Below are 20,198 nucleotides of genomic sequence, written 5' to 3' on the forward strand. Positions count from 1 at the left end.
TAAAAGCAATCAAACATCCTATAGTTTAACACGGTTTGGTGGTTTAGATATTAAGAATGTTTAGTTATTGTTGAAGCTAGACCGCCAACTTGACAGTGATGAGGTATTTGATGTACATGGAGTACTGGATTGGGCTGAGCTATCCTGTCTCATGCTGTATCATATCAGTGAGCTACAAACAGTATGTTGTGGCGCTGTGCAAAAAATTTTGCACAATCAGTAATTAGTTGAGCTATTGTATCCATTAAACTGTAAATGTCATCTTGGGTACTATTTATGATGCACTTCATTTTATCCATAAAAGAATACCTAAGCCAGAGCCATTGAAATGATATGGATGAAAGGGACTTCAGTTGCCAATTCATGTAGTCTTAAAATGTAAATTACTGTTACTTGGAAAGTTTTAAAGACTGCCATGATGGGCCATAATCTCTAAAAGCTATTGTCATTTTGGAGTCATTGATCTGGTTACCTTTAAAATTCTATACCATCTATTTATATAAAGAGAATGAAATTCACAATGTAAAACTAACTTATGAATCTGACTTCTCCCTTCCACTTCTTACCCTGTGTAGAACTCCAGATTTGCTCTGAAAAATAAATAAATAGCTGCTGTAGATGGAAACATCCATTTGTTTTTAATGTATTTACATGTGAATTTTCATTTGAAATGTTCCTTTAGGAAAAAAGCTCATACATGAACACTTTGTTTTTCTGTTACAAGGGATTAGGACTACAGGAACCACTCTGCTGAATTCTGACTTTTATGTAAAGACATTTACAATGAATTATAAAAATAGCAACTCAAAATGGAGGATTTACAAGGGAATACTGAGCAATGAAGAAAAGGTAAAAGGAGATATGTGGGGAGCAAAAACACAAAAGAAAGGGAAATTTTAAAAAAAAATGCCTTAAAATGACATTCAGGGACAGATTTTCACTGTCAGAAAAGATCCACTACATCAGCAGAGTATATTAGTGCAGTTACAGTGCTGAAGATTAACCAAATCTATACAAGCCTCTACCACTAATCTACTTGGCTTGTCTAAACAGTTACACTAGGTAAACTAAAGTTGTGATTTCTTTCTTGTCTTCTCTTTTTTTCTTGGAGCTCATTTAGCTAAACTGAATTTGTGCAGAAAACTACTTAGAAGCACTCTATTAAAATTTAGCTTGATGCCAGGCCTACAAAGGAGTACTTCATTAGTATAGGAATGTTGGTATAGTATATTCATAAACTACACTTTGTACTAAACTAGAAATATATACAAGCAAGCCAAGTCATGAGGATAAAAGTGTACTTTTGCCAACATGAACCTGTCTACAGTATGTCCTTCTGTTGACACTGCCACGTCAGAGAAGGATTATGCCCCTTCACGTACCTGACCAAGATAACTCTGCCATTGCAAATCTAAGGGTATAGGTACACAACACAATTACTAAAGAAAAACAATCACTGCACTTTACTCGGTAGTAAAAGTACCCTGTAGTAAGGAGCAGACATTTGGTCTGCTTTTCCAAAATGCCTGCCCACAGTAGGCACCACAGAGCCTGAACAAACTGGAGGAACTAGTTTGTACTGAGGAAAGGGGTTATCCAGGGATGACATTGATCATGTGTCTATTCCACTAATTAAGACATCTGGATAATTTACACCTGTGTTAAGTTATGCCCCACTTCCTGAGGTATAACTTGAACATGTACAGGATCAATTTATGCTGGTGTAAGGCTATGTCACCATGTGTCTGCTTCATTTGTGCTACAGAGTAAAGTCAGTTTACTCCACAGTAAGCATATTGTGAGCCTGTAGCCTAAGTATCAGGAACTGATTTAACTAAAATGAAATAAATACTCGTAAAGCAAAATAAGAGCCCTTACAGTGGCTTTCAGTATATTTGGCTTAAATTGCTTTGATAGATGAATTAGTGACAGTTTCTCATGAAGACAAGGCCCAAGTTAGAAGATTGCACTGGTATAACAACACTGAGTTTCCTTGACAATCCTCCAGGGCTTAATAGTTACTGTGACCATTACTTCGAAAGAAAATTATGAAGCATGTCTTGGGGATCAGGTTCCAAGTGCTCTTTGATCTTCAGTATAACCAAAAACTTTCTCTAAAGACTAGTAGAGCTGATTTTGAAGACACTACTTACAATCCCAGTTTTTCTGTACTTCACTGCACCATGTGGATTTAATATCTTAGAACTACAGGATTATTGCTTGCAGACTGAAAAATGAATACAATAGTGGCTGAATTATGAAACTAAGATATTTAAAATGGTCTGCTTTGCATTCTTCCACCATGGTACTTCTTCACAATTTAAAGAGTTGATTTGAATGTATTTAGGATTTGCTTTGGTTTTTTTTTATTCCACATGAAGCAAAGTCTCAGTTTACAACTGTTCCACGTGACTTGTAATTAAAAAAACAAAAAAACCTTATACAAAGCTATACTTGATCTGAGCCCATGAATCGTATGCCAGACAAACTAACACTATGAGGATGCCTTATGTGATTTTTATTTAAGCTAATAAGAGTTCATTGTGAGAATGGCTCAACAGATCATCAGTTATTGGAAGTATAGTGAAAGGGACAGTCAAACTCCTTCAAAATATAAAATACTTTCATGATTTACTGTCAGTAAAACCAATTTCTAATTTGTTTTTGTTTTTTTTGACTGGAGAGGCATTTGGGTATGAAAATTTGTAACATAACTACTGCATCCTGGGAACTAGCTAGAAAGTTAAATCCAAACTGAAACAAAATGAAGCTGCAAAGTCTTATTTCTTTCCTTATGCTGAGTTTAAGTGCAAAATGTGAACATAAGTAGTAAAATGTGTATTTCTTTTGAAATTCTTATTGTAAAATCCTAAGATTATGACACAGGTTTTAGATATATTTGTAAATGAGTTTTGAGTTGACAAGTCTTACTCTTTAAATTTGGAAGATTGGTGGAAACAAGGGGAAATCACACTTTTAAAATACAGCTAGTAAGACTTATTATGCTTATTTATTTATTTTTTATGTATTGTAGGTGTTCCATGGTAACTCCAATTTTGGAGACATTGTACGTAATAATTTTATCCCTCCTATAGTAGCCCGTTATGTACGGGTGGTTCCACAGACCTGGCACCAAAGAATCGCCCTGAAAGTGGAGCTGATTGGTTGTCGAATAATGCAAGGTATGGGGTAAGCAGTACTTCTGGCATCTGAGCCTGGTGAGGCAGTGGACCCCCAAATTTCACAATTATGCCATAGTTCAACAGTTTTCACTCTTATTTTCACAGTGAACAGCTCATTTACTCATTCAATGTGGCAAAGACCAAGTCAAAATACAGATGCATCAATTGGAAAAGAAGATAGAACCGTCACAGAACCTGTCCCATCAGAAGAAACTAACTTAGGTAATACTGTAATGGTATAATCCCTCTATAATATGCCATCACCTTGTCATGTCCACTCCTTGTTTAACACCTCCCAAAAACAAGGTGTTACCTTCTCATTACTTTCCACAAAGTCAGGTGGGACACAAGTGCCCTTTACTTCTTTATAAAGCATAGTGGCTCAAAAGCTTTAATTTTATTTGACTGCCTCGGGGAAGGCAGTATCTGATAATTTTTGTGTTTGTGTTCTTTGGCACACTCAAAAGTAAATTGGGAATGTATTTTAGCCTGTTGTTAAAGAGGTGCAGATGTGAAGAGTTTATTTTCCACCATGTTTCATGTCAAATGTTTTCCAGTTTAATATTTATATTGAGACATAGGCTCTTAAACAATTTAAATAAAAAATAATTTCTCCTTTCACGTTTTACTTCCTTTTGATCTGTAATGTCATGAATTTACCTGTTTGTTAGCTGTCAGTAGAATTTTCCTGAAAAATTAGGTAGACAACATCTTAGTTCCTAATGAAAAAAAAAGACATGGAAAAGGACTTAGAAAATATAAACAACTTCCAGATCATCTTTATACTTCGTACAGAGGTAAAATGGGTATAAGTCCAATTTTTCTGTGGAGGTCACTCTTTTGACCTGCATTGTCATGAAGCACGTGACTGACTGTGATCTTCGGAGAGAAATAAAACCCATTTGTTTTATTGTAGTAATTCTCAACCAGGGTGCCAAGGCTGCAGGCTGTGAAATAACTGTTAGGCGTGAAACACCTATACCCAATTCATGAGATAAACCATGAGATTTAAAGTAGGAATCCAGAGTGTCAAAAACATTCTGATTTGCTTGCTGTACTAGTTTTCTGTAGTCAAGAAATAAGGGTGCAGACAGAAGTGACAATTTTCACTCTGGCCCCAGAAAGTAGTCTACAGCCATGACCACACAGAAGTACATGGCTGCAGACTGCTTTAAAAGGGCCCAGTCCTGCAAAAATCTGAACCCTCATTGCATGAGGATTCAGATGAACACATTTCATAATGGAGTGTGTACCACAGAGTGTGTTTTGTATCTAGTGTCTGTGGAGCTCCCAGTATGTTGCTGTTTTCCAAATGGGAGGGGGGAAAGGGAGCAGAGGCTTTGGGGTCTTTTCAGCCAGCTCTGGAGGGTAGGGCAGGTGTATTGGAGTCCCCCGCTTTGGGAATAAAGTGGGCTCCAATTCACCCACCCCAACCTCCAGCGCTGGCTGGGGAACCCCAAGAGCAAGTTCCTTCTGTTTCATTTTCCCCCCTCCCATTCTGAAAAATGCCCCAGCTGGGAGTGGAGGGTGGCATTGCTACAGAGACTGGGCTGCAGGCTCCAGCAAGCAGCTGGAAAGCCCAACTCCCAGACCCAACATCAAATTTCTGTTGGATCCATGGGATTGTTGCAACTCATAGCACTTCCTATAAAGCACTGAGTTGCAACAGGGAGCTGCCTCTTCTGTCTGTGCCTAAAGTGACAGCTAAGAGCTGGCATCTTCCAGAGGGTGCCTTGAGTCTAACAAGTTTGATAACCACTATTCTAATGGTATCTTTGCGAAAGATCAACTCCCACATCCTTATCCAGTGAAAAGGAGTGATGGTAGTCACTGAATGAGCAGATATTCATAATTCTGTTTTTATCCTTGCTGTTCAGTGGCTCTCCCCAGACCTTATTCCCCCACAGATTTTACTATTGTTTTCATTGCAATAGTATCCAAGTGCATCAAACGTGAATCTATCATCACAACACTCTGTAAGATGAAGAGGCGACATCTCTGTTTTACAGTCTGAGGCGCAGTGATTAAGGCCAAATACATATATTAATTTGGGGTACCCATAGGAGGTACTTTTATTTTCAGAGTACTCTACCATTCTATAGCACTTCATATGTTCAAAGCACAACTCTTATTGCTTTTAGTTGTAGTTGTGTATTCAACACTTCTGCATTTTGGACTTCAGAGTCTCAAATTTGGGATCCAAAAATTAGTAACCATTTGTGAAGTCTGGTTTAAGTAACTGGCTCAGCATTGCATAGGAACTCTGTGGTAGAAACAGAGTTTCTACCTTTAATTTCCTTCACACTTTTCACCTTCTGCAGCAAATTAAAAGCCATATACATAATCACCTTTCACTGTACAATCCTGATTCATCTCTTGAGCAGGTCCCTGCCTGCTTCAAATAAGGCATACAGTTGACCAACATGTGGTTTACCCACAAGGTTGGAACTTTTTGCCATCCCTAGGAAATACCACTCAAGTCTGGCCAAGCCATTCCATTTGAACTAACAATAACTGATAATAATAGGAGATTGTCCTTATCTGCATAGATCAGCACTTACAAAAACAGACCTTGTGAATCTTCATGGCTCTTGGCTGGACCATTCTTACTCTCTGTAGAGATGGCATATGCTCCGTCTGGTCAACATTAAAAGCTGTGAGAGGCTTAAACATGTTCAGTGAGGGTGAAATCTTCTGGGGATTTAGCTGCTAAAATCTCATCTCTGAGCATGCATGACCTGCAGTTTTTAACTGTGAAGGTGTCAGGTAACATAAACAATAGGCAACACTGCCAGCCTCATCTCCAATAAGAAAGATTTCTAAAGAAGGATGTGTGCAGATTTTGAATAGTCAAGCACAGACCTAAAGAAAATGGGTTTAACTCCTTCAGCATCAACACTGCTGCATGTGTTTAGCTCAAACCCTGTTGCAATATTGGATTTTTTTCTTTCTTGTGCACTCTTACAGAATCAGGAGTTTTTGGCCTATGTTCATTTTTAGCACGCTGACCATAGTAAAAACATATCAAAGTTTGGGTAACTGTACCTTGCAACTTTCTTTCCCTGCAGGTTTAAAACTTACAGCTATCATTGTCCCAGTCCTGGTAGTGCTGTGTTTGCTCCTATTTGGAATGTGCATCTATATGACCATACGCAAGTAAGAGGCTTTACTTTTTTTTTTATATAAAGCAGGATAGTTGTAGTTGTGTAAATCACACTGCTGTTTGCACACTCCTCATTCACTCCCATATGCCAGCAGTACTTCCTTGAGGCTGGAGCTTAGCGTTGTTTGAAAACTTTTCCTTTAAACAGAAACTCTCCTTTGGCGTCATGTAAACCATGTTTCTCAGTCAGTCGCATCCAGAAGTGATGTAGGATGGAATTCCTTATGTTAATTTAGATTCCTCAGCCTCTCTGCCTCCACCTACTGGGATATAAATGAATCTAAGGTGGTATAAGATCCACACAGAGGAGTCAGAGGGGATGGGAACAATTTTAGTCATGTTTTGCCACTCCCCTGTTGTTCCTCATCCTCTGCTTGTCTCTACTAATCCCTTTACAAAGAAGTTACAGCAGCTGAGAATTGGTGGGCCAAATTTAAAGCATATGTTGGTGAGTGAGTAAATCTAAGCCACTGTCCCATCTTTTGTTGAGAAAGTTGAAAGGAGGTGAATTTGATCAACCTTGACTCCCTTTACCCAATTTTCATTTGAACTTGTCAAACAACTTCGACGGGGGGATAGAAATGTTTGTATCACCAGATGGAAATTTGGGAGAGTGATAGCAACTTACCCTAACAAGGGCTCAGATCTCCCCGAAGCATCTACTGCAAACTCTGTAAACTATGCAAAATTGTATAATAATTATCCGAGCTTACAGCCAAGAGGATAACGTGTGGACTGGCATGCCATTCTCCAGCATAATTTGCCAACCTAAATCGCAGGAGTTTCAATTGCAGTGCCTAATGTCTTGAATGGACATGGGAAGAAACTCAGTTTAACCATTCCAGTTTATAAGTCTTACATTCAATAAAACACATCATCCACAAATTAAAAGAGCATGACAGTTCTTGGCTGGCAAATATGATAGTTCTCTCCACCAAAGCTAAGGCACAAAGATGAAATGCTGTGAGTGACAGACACTTACAAAAACATTCTTCTCCTTACAGGAGAGAAATAAAAGGAGTTGCTTATGGCTTATCTGATGCTCAGAAACCAGGTCAGTGGAAAATCATACTTCTATTCTCTCCTTTGGGGGAAGCAATAGAAAGGATTGAGCAATTAATACCAACTACATTGTGTTTTTAATTCCTCCTCATTTAATTTTTTTTATATTAAATTTGCCCTGTTCACCAAAGAATAGGTCAAATGAGACCACTACTATTCTTACGTCAGGACAGCACCTACAGAGTTAAAATGATGTGGTTTTCACAACAGAAATGTACTTAACAAGTGAAAAACCATGTCCTAAGTTATTTTACCTTAGTGTTTTTTATCAAAGAAATTAAGCACACCGAAACAGATTGCTCCTTCCCAGCCTCTTCCCTATAGTACAGGGAACAGTCACTCTCCAAAGAAGCCCTGAGACAGAGGTTTTGATATGTCTTTGTGTTTCCTCCTTCTACCCCTCAGTGTGATTTGCAAAGCTCAATACTGAACTGTACTTTGTTCATCAAATCTGAACTGAACATTGGCTGGGAGATTTTGCTATGAAGGTGGTTTGCAGAAACATTTAACATTTAGCTCAGTTGATTAGGCTTTCTAGAGTGGGGCTAGGCTTGGCAATCTGGATCCAGCTGCTGTTTAGCATACACTCCTGTCAGTTATATGGAGGAACATCCCTCTGAAGTATAATTCTGTTTAAGAAAGGCAAGACTCAGTTGTCTGAAGGAAACTTGAAAACAGACCAATGCAGAATACGTTTTTCTCAACAGGTCCTAAAGTTTATACTTGTTAATAGAGGGAAGGCACAGTCACTGAGCTTGTCTTCCTTAGAAATTTTCATTTGACAGCATGTTTGTCAAGTCAGATGAACAAGCCTGAGCCCTAAAACAACTTCCATTTCTAATGAAGACAAGACATATGAAACCAGAGATCCGCTTGCTTAAGTCAGTTTGCTCTTCCTTCCGCATTCCATAAATCCACCTCCTAAATGCCAAGAGAAAGCTTAGTTTCATAATAAAGAACAAGGCTGAGATGTAGGAGATCTGAATACAGTTTCCAGTTCAGCTACAAACTTCCTGGGACACTTCAGACAGGTTGTTTAAACAGTGATTGTTTTCCCACTTACAGATTTCCTGCCTCACCAGAGAGTTGTGATGGCAAATTAACTGATCTGTCTTAGGCATTCTGATGCTGTGATAATGGGGACCCTACTTGGAAACCAAAACAGAAGGCTGTTCTGAAGGGTTATAAGCATCTTGTTTTTACCATAGAAATGACAGTCGGTTGGTTAGTTAGCTTAATAAAACCTGTCATTTCTGTGTTATTCTCTGTAAATTAACTGTCAAACACAAACACCCTGTTGCCAGTAACTACACAGTTTGAGCCCTTCTTGTAAAGAAATGCAGAGAGGAAACATGTTTTTAGTAATATTTATTTTTTTTCCTTAAAACAGCTGTTGATTTGATATTTCCCAATAATTTACAAGCAGTGTGGTTCTTTGCAGTTTATTGTTGCTACCTCAAAATACTAACAACAGCGTCCACATGAAGAACTTGACTTTCTGATAAGTTCCAATCAACATATTTTAAAGTCAAATCACTCTTTAAAATTTAATGTCTTCTACTTTTCTTTCTTTATTCAAGGTTGTTGGAAACAGATCAAACAGCCTTTTACTAGACATCAGTCAACTGAATTTACTATCAGCTATAACAATGAAAAAGAGACACCGCAAAAGCTGGATTTGGTCACGAGTGATATGGCAGGTAACAACTGTGTCCTCTTTGGTGCATTTATTTTGCTCTGGGTGTGTAGTATGTAATGGCAAGAGGGGCAGGTAAAACCTGTTTAAAGCAAAGCTCTAGCTGTACCTGTTAAAGCAAAGCTCTAGCAAAGCGCACACAGTGGGACATAGGAGCTGATTTAGATACCCCCATGCCGTTGAATGAGTGAGACAGCAAACCACCCAGGAGATTTTTTTTTTTTTAATTTTTTGAAGTATTTGTTAATAATTTCCTTTAAGGACATTTCTCCTTGTAAAAAAGTCAGAGTTTAGGACAGGGGTTGGCTGAGCAAAAGTGGTTGCCTGGAACTGAGGTTGGGCATTTCTTTCATTCCTCATGATGGTATACTCCAAATAGAAATCAGTCACTTGAGGTTTTTAATCTCAGACTCCTATTAAATGAATTCACAGTTGACTCAAACCACTACTTGTATGTAGATTATTATTGAATTGTTAATGTTTCCCTCTCAGATTATCAGCAGCCTCTCATGATTGGAACTGGGATGGTAACACGAAAAGGATCCACTTTTAGACCAATGGACACAGAGGATGAGGAGAAGAGAGAGAGTGCAGAGATTGTAAACCACTATAGCTGCCCACACAGAGCTAGCCGCCATGAATATGCCCTGCCCCTGACCAGTCAGGAGCCTGAATACGCCACCCCTATTATAGAACGGCATGCTGGAAGAGAAAAGGCTTTTCCCTCTGAAAATGGCTACAACGTGCCTGTCATCTCTTCAGCTCATAAACGTTCCCTTTCTGCTGGCAGCTTCTCTAACCCATGTAGGTCTGACACCAGGAATGGGGATTATCAAACCCCACAGAATCTAACAAACTATGATAAGCCTAAAGCTAACAGCGTCTTGACCTCTGTGAGCTATAGCACTGACTATCAGAAGCCACAAACTAATTCACCAGTGAATGAGGGTTACTCAACACCCAGGGACTCTCTGAAGCCAATAAGCCAGACAGCCATGACAGCTCTTTTGTGAGCAGAGCTATTTGCTGCACTAGTGAAGAGAATGCTACTACTGTACAGCTTCCAGAATCAAAAGATGTACATCATTGTTTTAAAGGATTCTCCAGTGGAAACTAGAAGAGAGACTGAACTCATGCACATAATTTTGAAGACAAAAGTACACTGATAATCACTGTTTAATATCAGTGAAGACTGCACATTTATCTTCTGTGATGGATCCCAGAATGTGATCCAGGTGCAATATGTGCAATTTGTACATAGTTTTTATTTAAGAAAAATAACTTAAGTTTTCTTTAATATGTTCTTTTTGTGTGGAATTCAAATAGAAGAAATATCTGTTACAGAAATTTCTGTAAAAAAAAATGCTCACCAGAACTTTCTTTTATCTGCTGTTGTGTTAACAGTTTTTAAAACTATGTTGTTCTCTTGTTTGGGTGGTTTATTTTCCTGATTGTGGTAGCTGGAAGTAAAGCATTTTATTCTTCTGGGAAGGGCAAAAGAAATAAAACTACTCAAAGCATAGAATACTCACAAGAGAATAGCTGAGCAATTGCATATGATGTTCAACCAAATTTATCAGCTACCTTTTTTACAGCAATTGTTACAAGCTTGAATTTGGTTTCATGCTAGGATGTGATTTGAGCTAGTTACGGTAAAGAACAGTGGAAAAGACTAGGCTTGGTTCAAGCATTGTGTGTCTTGCTGTCATGATTGCTATATAACCTCATCTGTTGGAATATACAGAATCATTTATTCATCTTTTTTTTTCAGTGGAGCCAAAATGTGAATTACAGCAGAAAACTGCCTTCAGATCAGTCTGTAACTGGCAATATTATTATGATGTTGTTAGAGAACAAATTTCTCCATGATAGGTAATGTGAATTCAGAATGTTTCATTGCACTCTCAAGTATTTTTTGTAAATTGAGTGTTTCTCCCTATGGCCATGCGGCATTGTTTTATACCAAAATTATATGGTAAGAAGTTCCAGGCTTCTGGGAAAGGAAAAATACTCTCTTATTAAGGGAAAACCAGGCCACTAAATCTGATTTCTCTTAACAGCTCTGTGGGCAAGTCATTTATTCTATAGAGTTACAGAAGGGGAAACTGAGTAAAAGGGGAATATTTCCAAGCCTCATAATGAGGATAAATTATAATAGTCTTGTAAAGCATCTTGAGGTTGTTTGCTGGAAGGTGCTGTAGAAGTTCAGAGTAGATGTATACTGTTAATTCTGGTTATATATGGTCTTAAAAAAGGCTTAAAAGGATTTTGTGCTTGTTTCACTCTGTGCATGTTTTGCAAACTCTATGGGTGCATTTATCTTCTCCTGGTGCTGAATTTAGAAATGTGGAGGTAATTGTGTGTGTGACTCCTGTGCACATAATATTGCAATTCCATATGTACAGACATTTGAAGACAAGAGTACGCTGGCAATCCCTCTCTACAGCAAGGGAATTATTATCAGTAAAGACTGCACATTTATTTTCTGTAACTGATCTCGGTGCTGTGCAAAAAGCAAAAAGTCAATGTGATTATGTCACCTCTTGTGTTACTGTAATATAGTTTCTGTGAAATGTATGAAACACCTCAGGCACTGAAGTGAAGCTACAGCAGCCTATGTGCTAGACCGCTCTGGGTGGTATTGTTTACTTCTAGCTGTTTACATGCAGGTGTAAATAAAGGACACTGGCATTCGGTAACTAAGTCATGGATGGCTGGAGTCTAGCTCAGCTTTATCGGCACCACACGCCCACTCTATTACATATCCTGCAGGATGTGAAATTGGACAATCAGCCAGAAAGCAGTGTTCCTTATGATGTGCAAAAGTGACAGCTGTGCTGCTGTTATTTACATTTCAAATGTGATTTAAAAGGCCATGCTAAAAAAAAAGCTTATCACTATGTTCCATTTAATCTGTTTTTTTTATTTGAAAGGAAGAAACAAAGGCTAACCTCCAGGCTGGCCTTGTGTAAATGAATAAGTGAGAAGACCACCCCCCCCCCACACACACACACACATGCACCCCACCATTGGGCACATCTGTGCCAATGGGCACATCTATGTGTGCAGTTATTGTGCCTAAATAAACACCAGTGCAATTTGCATCAGAGTTTATTGCTCCCAGGCGTAACATTTACATGTGCCCAAGACCCCAGCAGGTTGAGGCAGGGCAGCGCATCCCCAGCTGGCAGGGACCTCAGGAGTCAGCCTGCAGGCCCAGAGCTGCTCCACCTTGGCTCAGTGTGCTCTGGAGGGGGTTGGCTGGGGCACAAGGGTGCTACAGTGCAGAGCTAGCCAGCAGGCAGGCCCCACACTGTAGCACCCTCGTGCTGTATCCAGCCCTGGTCACAATCTATGTGCAGCAGAATAAACAACTGCATCATAGGATAGTACTTGTGTCAGGCCGTACTGTCCTATGGCAGAGTTAATTAGTTTACTGTGGCCTAAAGCACTGCACATATAGATGGTGATGCTTTACTGCGGAACTAATTAATCAACTCTGCAGTAAAGTGCATGTGTAGATGTGCTCAGTGTGTGGTATTGGCACCCTGCCTAGATGGATAATTAGCCTGACTTGATACTCCATAAACGAGCACAATTCAGGCCAGCTCCAATTAAGGATAATGGGCATCTTCGAGGTAGCTGCCACACTATCTTTTAGGTTCCTAGCCCCTGGAGCTGACTTCAAAACCCATAGTTAAGTGCCCAGATTTCCCATACGGTATGTGAGGAGAGCTGAGCACCTCTGAGGGATGAACCAAAGACATCCTCACTGATTCAGCTACCTAGAGCTAACCTACAGAAAACACTGCCATACTCAAACAAGGAGCGTTGAGCCTAGGCTGCAAGGAAGACAACCCATACAGATCAGATCCAAAGCCCTTCCCTAAAGGTAAGCATCTAGAAGTATCCTTTCAAAGAACTAGGGGGTCACTCTTGAGCAGCCATCAGAGGAGGAGCAGGAAGTGGAGGAGGAGGAGATGCCCATCTTTTATATAATAGACCAGTGGTGAGAAAACTCACTGAAGAAGTGTGAGGCCTGGTTTCAGGCCCTCCTCAGTTTGAGGGGATTTAAACTTGCTCCTACTTCCCAGGACAGTACCCTGACCACCATAGGCCAGGCCTAGGTGAATGATTGTTCTCTGTGCATCCTACTAAAGTTGAACTATCAAAATCATGGGGAGAGAGGAGTAGTAAGAAGATGGAGCATGACTATAGCCTAGAGATTGGGACACATGGAAGTCCTGGACTCCAAAGCCTGCTCTCAGGATTGTTTATTATACATTAAAGAGTCACTGAATGAAAAACAGAAATAATAGTAGCATCCAGGACCACTTCTCTCTCTCTCTTTCTCTGGCAATGCTTTTGAATAAATGAGATGCAGATGATGTGTGTTCTGCTCAACTCAGTAATGTTTGTGGTTATTTAGGCAGTTTTTGATGGATCAGGGCCTGCAGGCATCCCTCCTGAATTTCAGAATCCAAATGGGGCTTAGCCAAGAGCTAGACATCTGGTAGCTGAGAGCCGAGCAGGTCTGGGTATGCACAGATGCTTAGGGAAGTTTCAGACCAAGAAGGAGGAACCTAACAAGCATAGGCACCTCTGAAGTTAGGCAGCCATTAGGCAGAGATCTTGGGATCACTGTTTTGGACTTAGGAGGGTGTGATTGAACATCAAAGCCCTGTTTAGGTCACCTAAATTCTCCTTTGATCTGCCCATAGGTTATTCCCAGTCTGAGATACTTTTGGTAATGTAGTTATCAAACCCAGGCTATTAGACAATAAATGGTCTGGCTTCTGGTATGTCTCAGTCATGCTTTCTACATCTGCAAAATGCTGCTCTGTATTGGAGTCTGGGGGTACAGTTCATGGTCAGATTTGCTTGTTCTCTTATATGCCTTCTGGCACTCAAACACACCTCAATGTACATGTTCTTTTAGCCCAGTTAATTTTTGTTTTTCTAAGAAGTCACAGGGAAAACTTTTTTTAAAATTACCTGAATAGCAGGGAGCATATGAAATAATAGGACTCTCAGGTTTCTTACTGCAACCATCTCCCAGTTTTTCAACTGGACCATCTGTGGCTCCACCTCCACTTCCCATGCACAGCCCAAAGATTAGGCTAGTAGTTGTCTCGCAACAACCACTACACTTCTGTGTTTAAAAGCTCCATGGAAAGCAAAGCAGAGCACACATCCTGTGTGATCTCTGCCTTGATCATGGTTGAGCTGGCATTCTTGTGTCACTCTTGATAGCAATCTGCCTCAAGCAAGAAGAATGTGGTAAATCAAGTTGTAGCCTATCTGCATAGACCTGCATTGTATCGACGGATCTGTGTGCAATCGCAACATAGTTAACACCACTTTGAACACGGTGCATTTAAAAATTCTTCCCAGGATTCAGCATCACTGGCTTGTAAACTAGCCCAAGTTGTCATGCTTTGTATTGAGTCAGTTTAACAAGGGCCAATTTTATTCTGATTCTGCCTTTTCTTATTTTTAGAGTTAAGGTAGAATTGAATTTAATTTGCTATTCCTTAGTACTTTGCCCCCAAGATAAGAGACTGCTCCAACACTTGAGTGTGAGCCATTGCAATAGAATTTCAGTCCTGAGCTGCTTGTATACAACAGTTGCTTCCCAAGTCAGAGTTCACGAGGTTAAATAATAACTGAGCCACATCCCTAAGGTGCTAATTGTGCCCTTAAAGTCAGTAGGAAAACTCTGACTTCCCTGGGAACAGGAGCAGGGACTGCCACTGCCCCTGTAAGCTTGTAAGCAACTGATATTCTCTTAAGAGAGAAAAGCTCCCAAAGTAAGATACTTCTACCTTACCTACAGCGGTGAAGTCAAAATGACAGCTCAGAAATAGATTTCTGGCCTGAGCTTCATGAAACACTATTCCTCATAACATACATAAGGTGTAAAGACCTTCATCCTCATTTGACTACAATGGGTAGGTGGGTCCAGTGCATATCTTAGATCAGTGGTGCTCAACCTTTTGGCTTCTTAGGCCAGAAGAGTGGCACGGAGCCTGTCTGCAGACAGGACCAGGCTGTCTGGGCCAGATTGGGCCCTGGGGAACCACCCTCTCCCTGCTTTGCACACTGGGATAGGGTCCTGGGGTCCTGGCACTGCCCTCTCTCAGGTCCTCCCCCGCCGAGATTGGGTCCTGGGGCCCAGCACCACTCCTGCCTGGTCCTGCGTACTAGGGTTAGGTACCGGATTCAGTGTACAGGACCTGGGGCTCTCCACAGGTCTAGAGGTTTGACAGCGGGGAAACAGTGCCACCACGCTCCTGCTTCCAAATTTCTAAGCCTATAAGGAGCCTCACAGGCCAGATTTGACCTGTGGGCCAGAGACTGAGCACCCATGGTTTAAATGATTAAGACCCAAACTAGCCTAGTCCAGATATGAGGAGACACACTACAGAGTCTTATTTGAATGAGAGGTCCTCTGGTGCTGCACACATTCCTGTATGTCATGACAACTTCTATGAGCTATCCTATGTCTTTGTGCTGCAGGAAGCTGAGCCACTCCATAATCCTTTCCAAGTAAATTGTGGAAACACTTGCATGGCCTGTCCCGGGCACACAGGGAGGATGTGAAGAAGGCACTGGAGGTCTTCTGGCACTTGAGTGATTTTACTAGTACCCCTGTTGCCTAGAAGGCATTACTGGCTTCAGTGAAAATGGAATCTGAGCTTTAACACACATCAAGCAGCTTAACCAATTATCCTGGTTGGAAAACACCTCCAGACTCAGGTGAAAAGATTTTGTGGGTGGATGCGAAAAGTATTAAGAGCAACAGCCAAATAAGAGCCCAAGGTTAACTTCCCTATGCCTTGGTTTCCAGTCTATAAACTAGAAGGCATTTTTGAAGCTTCAGTCATTGCCCAGAAGGAGTTGGAGTTTGAGAACCACAATAGGGCGGTGAGATAGCAGTTACAACTTAAATTATTTAATCCTCACTAAAGCAATATGCTTGTCTTGTCTTTCCTTTCTTTGCCAAGTCTTTCCAGCTCAATTAGATATGCCTCCCAAAAAAACCCAGACAAAATTATAGTGAAGATCATTGTTGTTCACATTTTTTTTAAAATGGAGCATTTTGGATTATGACTTTGAGGTTGGGAGGGGGAGGGATAGGCTATCAAAAAAGTAAAAGAATACATAGTCTTTTACCTACGGGGAATTGATAGAAGGTAACAATGACCAATAATAGTTATCTACGGGGAACAGTTTTGTACTATACATGAGCTGACTTGTTCTCAGGTTACGCTATAGAGGAGATAGACAGCTGCATCATTATAATGCAGTTCTAGGTCAGAAAAGTGTATGAATAATATAAGAATCACAGTTTGTGGGTACATTTACACATGCCTATTAATGCACAAAGATAAGCTTTGGAGTTCATCACTCCAGAGCTTATTGCTGCCAGGTACCTCTGCGTATGCACCTGGGAGAACTGAGCTGGATTTTTGTTATTGTGGTTTATCACTGCTAATAATAAAATTCCCATTGGTCAGTCTTTGTTCTATGTTAATGACTAAGGGAATCTCTAGTACCTTCATACTCAAAAAGTAGATCACCAGGATGGCCAAGTAGTTAAGGTGTTGGATTTAAGATCCAATGTTTATGTGGGCTCAAACCCCACTCCTGGTAGATGCTCTTTTGGACAGGCACCTAGCTGGGAATATCTGATCCCAGTGTTCTTTCCTGCCCAGGGCAGGGATTTGAACTCAATGCTCTACTGAGGTCCCTTCTGACGTTAGCATCTATGAATCTGCCCTCTGACACCTCTGATCAGGTTGTCAAAATGTAAATGATGGTAGATTTGTATCCCCTTTAATTGAAACATAGTTGCTAGTATGGCTAATGCACACATTAAACTAGAGCCTACCTCTCCCACAGCTGTGTTGGCTCTGCAAACCTAATATGGTTAAAAAGGAGACTTAGCAATTTATTTTAGTTGCTGGCTGAACTCAGCAATTGATTCTGAATAAGCACAATGACACATCTATTTAGGGGGAAGGTGCTGCTTCCAGGCAATCACTTTTAAAACAAACAAACAAAAATCTGGTGATTTTATCCTATTCAAGTCCCTAGTTCAGGACAGTGAAGGCTACACAGAAAGAGGTCAGATAAGCTGCCTCTAACCCAGATAAGGAAATGGAGGGGAGGGCAGTTTGGGGAAATTACACTACACATAACAAGGAAGAAAGCCCAATATCTGGCTCTGTGTTTATCTCACTGTTTTGTCTAAACATGATGATTTGTGTTTCTTTACCTGAAAGTCACTGTCACAGCTGAGACTTTCACCCACATTTTTTTTATAAACAAATGTGCTACAGAGGGTTGCCCAGTATCCTGTCTTCAGTAGCTTTCCTTGACCAATGTTAAAACATTTGTATATTTACCAACTACTGGCACAGATATTTAATTGCCTTGGAAATTTCCAGTGATTTGCTTGCTATAAACAATTATGTCTATTGAAAAGAAAAATCCATGAAGGATGCAAGGGATTTGTCCTAGTCAAGTTATTACTACTTGTTGATACGGCAAATTTGTCATAGTTAAATTATTTCACTCTTCACCATAATGCCTGCCCCTACAGTGCGCAAATATCAGTTTGAATGCTTTTGTTCCCTGAAACCAAGGTGGGCTAGACTCAGGAACCCACTATTTTTCTGGGTAATGACCAAAATTTCAGCAGGCCTCACTGAAAAAGCTTCTCTTACAAGCCTTAGTGAGCAGTCCTTTGAAGAGGACCAGCATCACTGAATACCTAATATTCCTCACCCTGACTGCATACTAATAAATGGAATGAGGAAGTGGACTAGCGTCACGAAGTATTCCAGTATTCTGCGGTAGCCCAACTCACACTAGGTCACCACAGGCAATAATGAACTTTAAAAAATGCATAGGTTGTGGCAAAGTCAAGAAACCGTGCAGCTCCCCCTCCCCCCCCCACACAGTTTAAAGGAATCACCAAAGTCAAGTCAGTACAAGACAAAATAGACATATCCAGAGAGTGGTAGAACTAGATTTTATTGCATCTAAGGGTAGGTGGGTTACACGAAGCTGCTCTAGATAGACTAATCCAGGGGGCATGACATTGCAAAGGATGGTGTTAGTGTTGCCCCTAGAGAACGGAAAGAGGCTTTAGGAGGATTGATCATGTTAGTTGACAGCCACAGAAACCTGAGCTGTGAATCTGAGTCACTTAACATAAGCTTGCATGTTAAGTTTAGCATAATTCACTAAAGAAACTAAAGGAATTTGCAAACAGTAATTAACCTTGTATCAAGAAGAAGCCCCACTTCATGAAGTCAGACAGGCACAGCATCTCTTATCCAGGGTTGCTTAAACAATCTAGTTCACCACACAAAAAAAAAAAATCTTATAAAAAATAAACCCTGGGTGACATACTGTTTCTTGCAGAGAATGGAGATGTAGGTGATAAGATGCACAGGATGCCTACAAACAAATTGCAGATCTTACTTATAGAAGCAGCTTTTCTTCACATCTATGGCTAAGCTTTTTATCCTTAAGTGACACCATCTGTTCTGACAGACAGTTTTACAAAATTTGAATAAGGTGACCTGGATAATGTGTCCTGTATTATGGAAATGTGAAAGCCATACTTAGCTGTGAATCAATATGAACTGCTCATATTATTTTTCTTCTATAGACATGCACAGTCCTGACAACAAAGATGAGGGGGCCATTTTTGAGGTTCAGAATTCAAGTTAGCAAATAAATAGCATCTCTTTTGCTGGAGATGCTGAGATAACTCTCCTACTGTCTTATGTATTTATACACATCAACGTATGGCATTTATTAATATGTATCCTTATTAGCCCTATTTCATTTTAACTGGTGTCTTTGTGACAGGCAATGTCACACTCCTTCCTTCCCCATTCTTACTTTTCCAGACATGAAGAATTGTAGAAATAAAAATCAGACTGGCAGCTTTGTGATTTTTGAGGGTCACTTTTCAGAGTCACCCCCTCCTCTGCAGAACTAGGTTCACATCCAGGATAGGATCAGAGAGGAACAAATGTGATGGTCTCTTCCTCATTTTCATTATTCTTCAACACAAAACCACCACACAGCTGGACACAATTGACTGTTTCTGTGCCAGGAACAGAAGGACAAGGACTATTCCAATCCCAAGTCACAATAGATGGCCATAGGCAGAGAAGAATATACTTTGATCAGTTCCACTGATCTGTCACTTTTGAGGGTACTAAATTCATTCACCAATACATTGTAGCAAAAGTCCTGTTTTCTATCACAGTTGTAAGGCCACATAACTAATTACTGGAGTATTAATATTATAGGACTGAAAGGAGCCTCCAGGCCACAAAGTCAGTCCCCATTTACATCAATTCTTAAATCTGATCCTCTGAGCCATGCAACTTTAGTAATTTGTCTATCTGCAGACATACACAATATATATATGGAGTCAGTCCTTGTGATAAGGTTGTTAAAGCTTGGACCCAAAATGCATGCTATCAACCAAATAGCATGTTTTTATTTTTCCCGGAGACTCTGGAGACTCAAGCCACTTCTGAAGGACAAGCTGTGTTTAAAAAGCCTAGCTAGCTTCACATATTTACAAGGAGTTTGCTGCCCTCTTGTGACACATAGCTCTTAGATTATCACTGCAATGCTGCTGCCATCAATGACTGATCAAAATGATTTACAGAGAGGCATGAGCAAGTTTGGGTTTTGCTCCCATTCATGAAAGTAGCACAGACTAAAATTGCTCTTTCCCTGTTTTGTTAAATAACACAAGCTGTTAGAGTACCAGATTGGGTTGCCAGAATGCGGAGAGACCTTATGAATAAAACAGCTTGCATCTTTCAAAACTAGTTTCACATTTCAGAAGCTTTTTCTCTTTTTTTTTGTTTGAATTCAAGATTACCAGGGGGAAAAAAACCTGATGTCAGACTGGATAAGAATAAAGCTCTAAATGCACAGGTAAAAATTATGTGATTGTGAATGAAATGAAGTATTCCCACAACTGTCTGCAAAGAGACCTTTATTTTAGAGAAGAGGTGCTCGATCTCCAGCTCACAGGCCAAATGTGGCCTGT

The 20,198-nt window shown here is 40.2% G+C and overlaps 1 protein-coding gene and 1 non-coding gene across 2 annotated transcripts in view; both read left to right on the forward strand.

The window, feature by feature from the left end:
- DCBLD1 (discoidin, CUB and LCCL domain containing 1) overlaps nucleotides 1–11,802 on the forward strand; it is a 59,159-nt gene extending 47,357 nt beyond the window's left edge. Inside the window, exons 9-15 of the mRNA XM_090038490.1 lie at nucleotides 725–849; nucleotides 3,035–3,182; nucleotides 3,288–3,404; nucleotides 6,251–6,338; nucleotides 7,350–7,399; nucleotides 8,988–9,107; nucleotides 9,596–11,802. Of these exons, the coding sequence (XP_089894616.1) occupies nucleotides 725–849; nucleotides 3,035–3,182; nucleotides 3,288–3,404; nucleotides 6,251–6,338; nucleotides 7,350–7,399; nucleotides 8,988–9,107; nucleotides 9,596–10,116 (1,169 nt within the window). The 3' untranslated portion in view covers nucleotides 10,117–11,802. The remainder of the gene's footprint in view (nucleotides 1–724; nucleotides 850–3,034; nucleotides 3,183–3,287; nucleotides 3,405–6,250; nucleotides 6,339–7,349; nucleotides 7,400–8,987; nucleotides 9,108–9,595) is intronic.
- A 4,882-nt stretch (nucleotides 11,803–16,684) lies between these two features.
- On the forward strand, nucleotides 16,685–16,759 carry TRNAL-UAA (transfer RNA leucine (anticodon UAA)). The gene has a single exon. It is a non-coding gene; the product is annotated as a tRNA-Leu (tRNA).
- The last annotated feature ends 3,439 nt before the right edge of the window (nucleotides 16,760–20,198 follow it).

The sequence above is a fragment of the Crocodylus siamensis genome, chromosome 1 (assembly GCF_052110815.1).
Source record: "Crocodylus siamensis isolate JL-2025a chromosome 1, ASM5211081v1, whole genome shotgun sequence".
NCBI lineage: Eukaryota > Metazoa > Chordata > Crocodylia > Crocodylidae > Crocodylus > Crocodylus siamensis.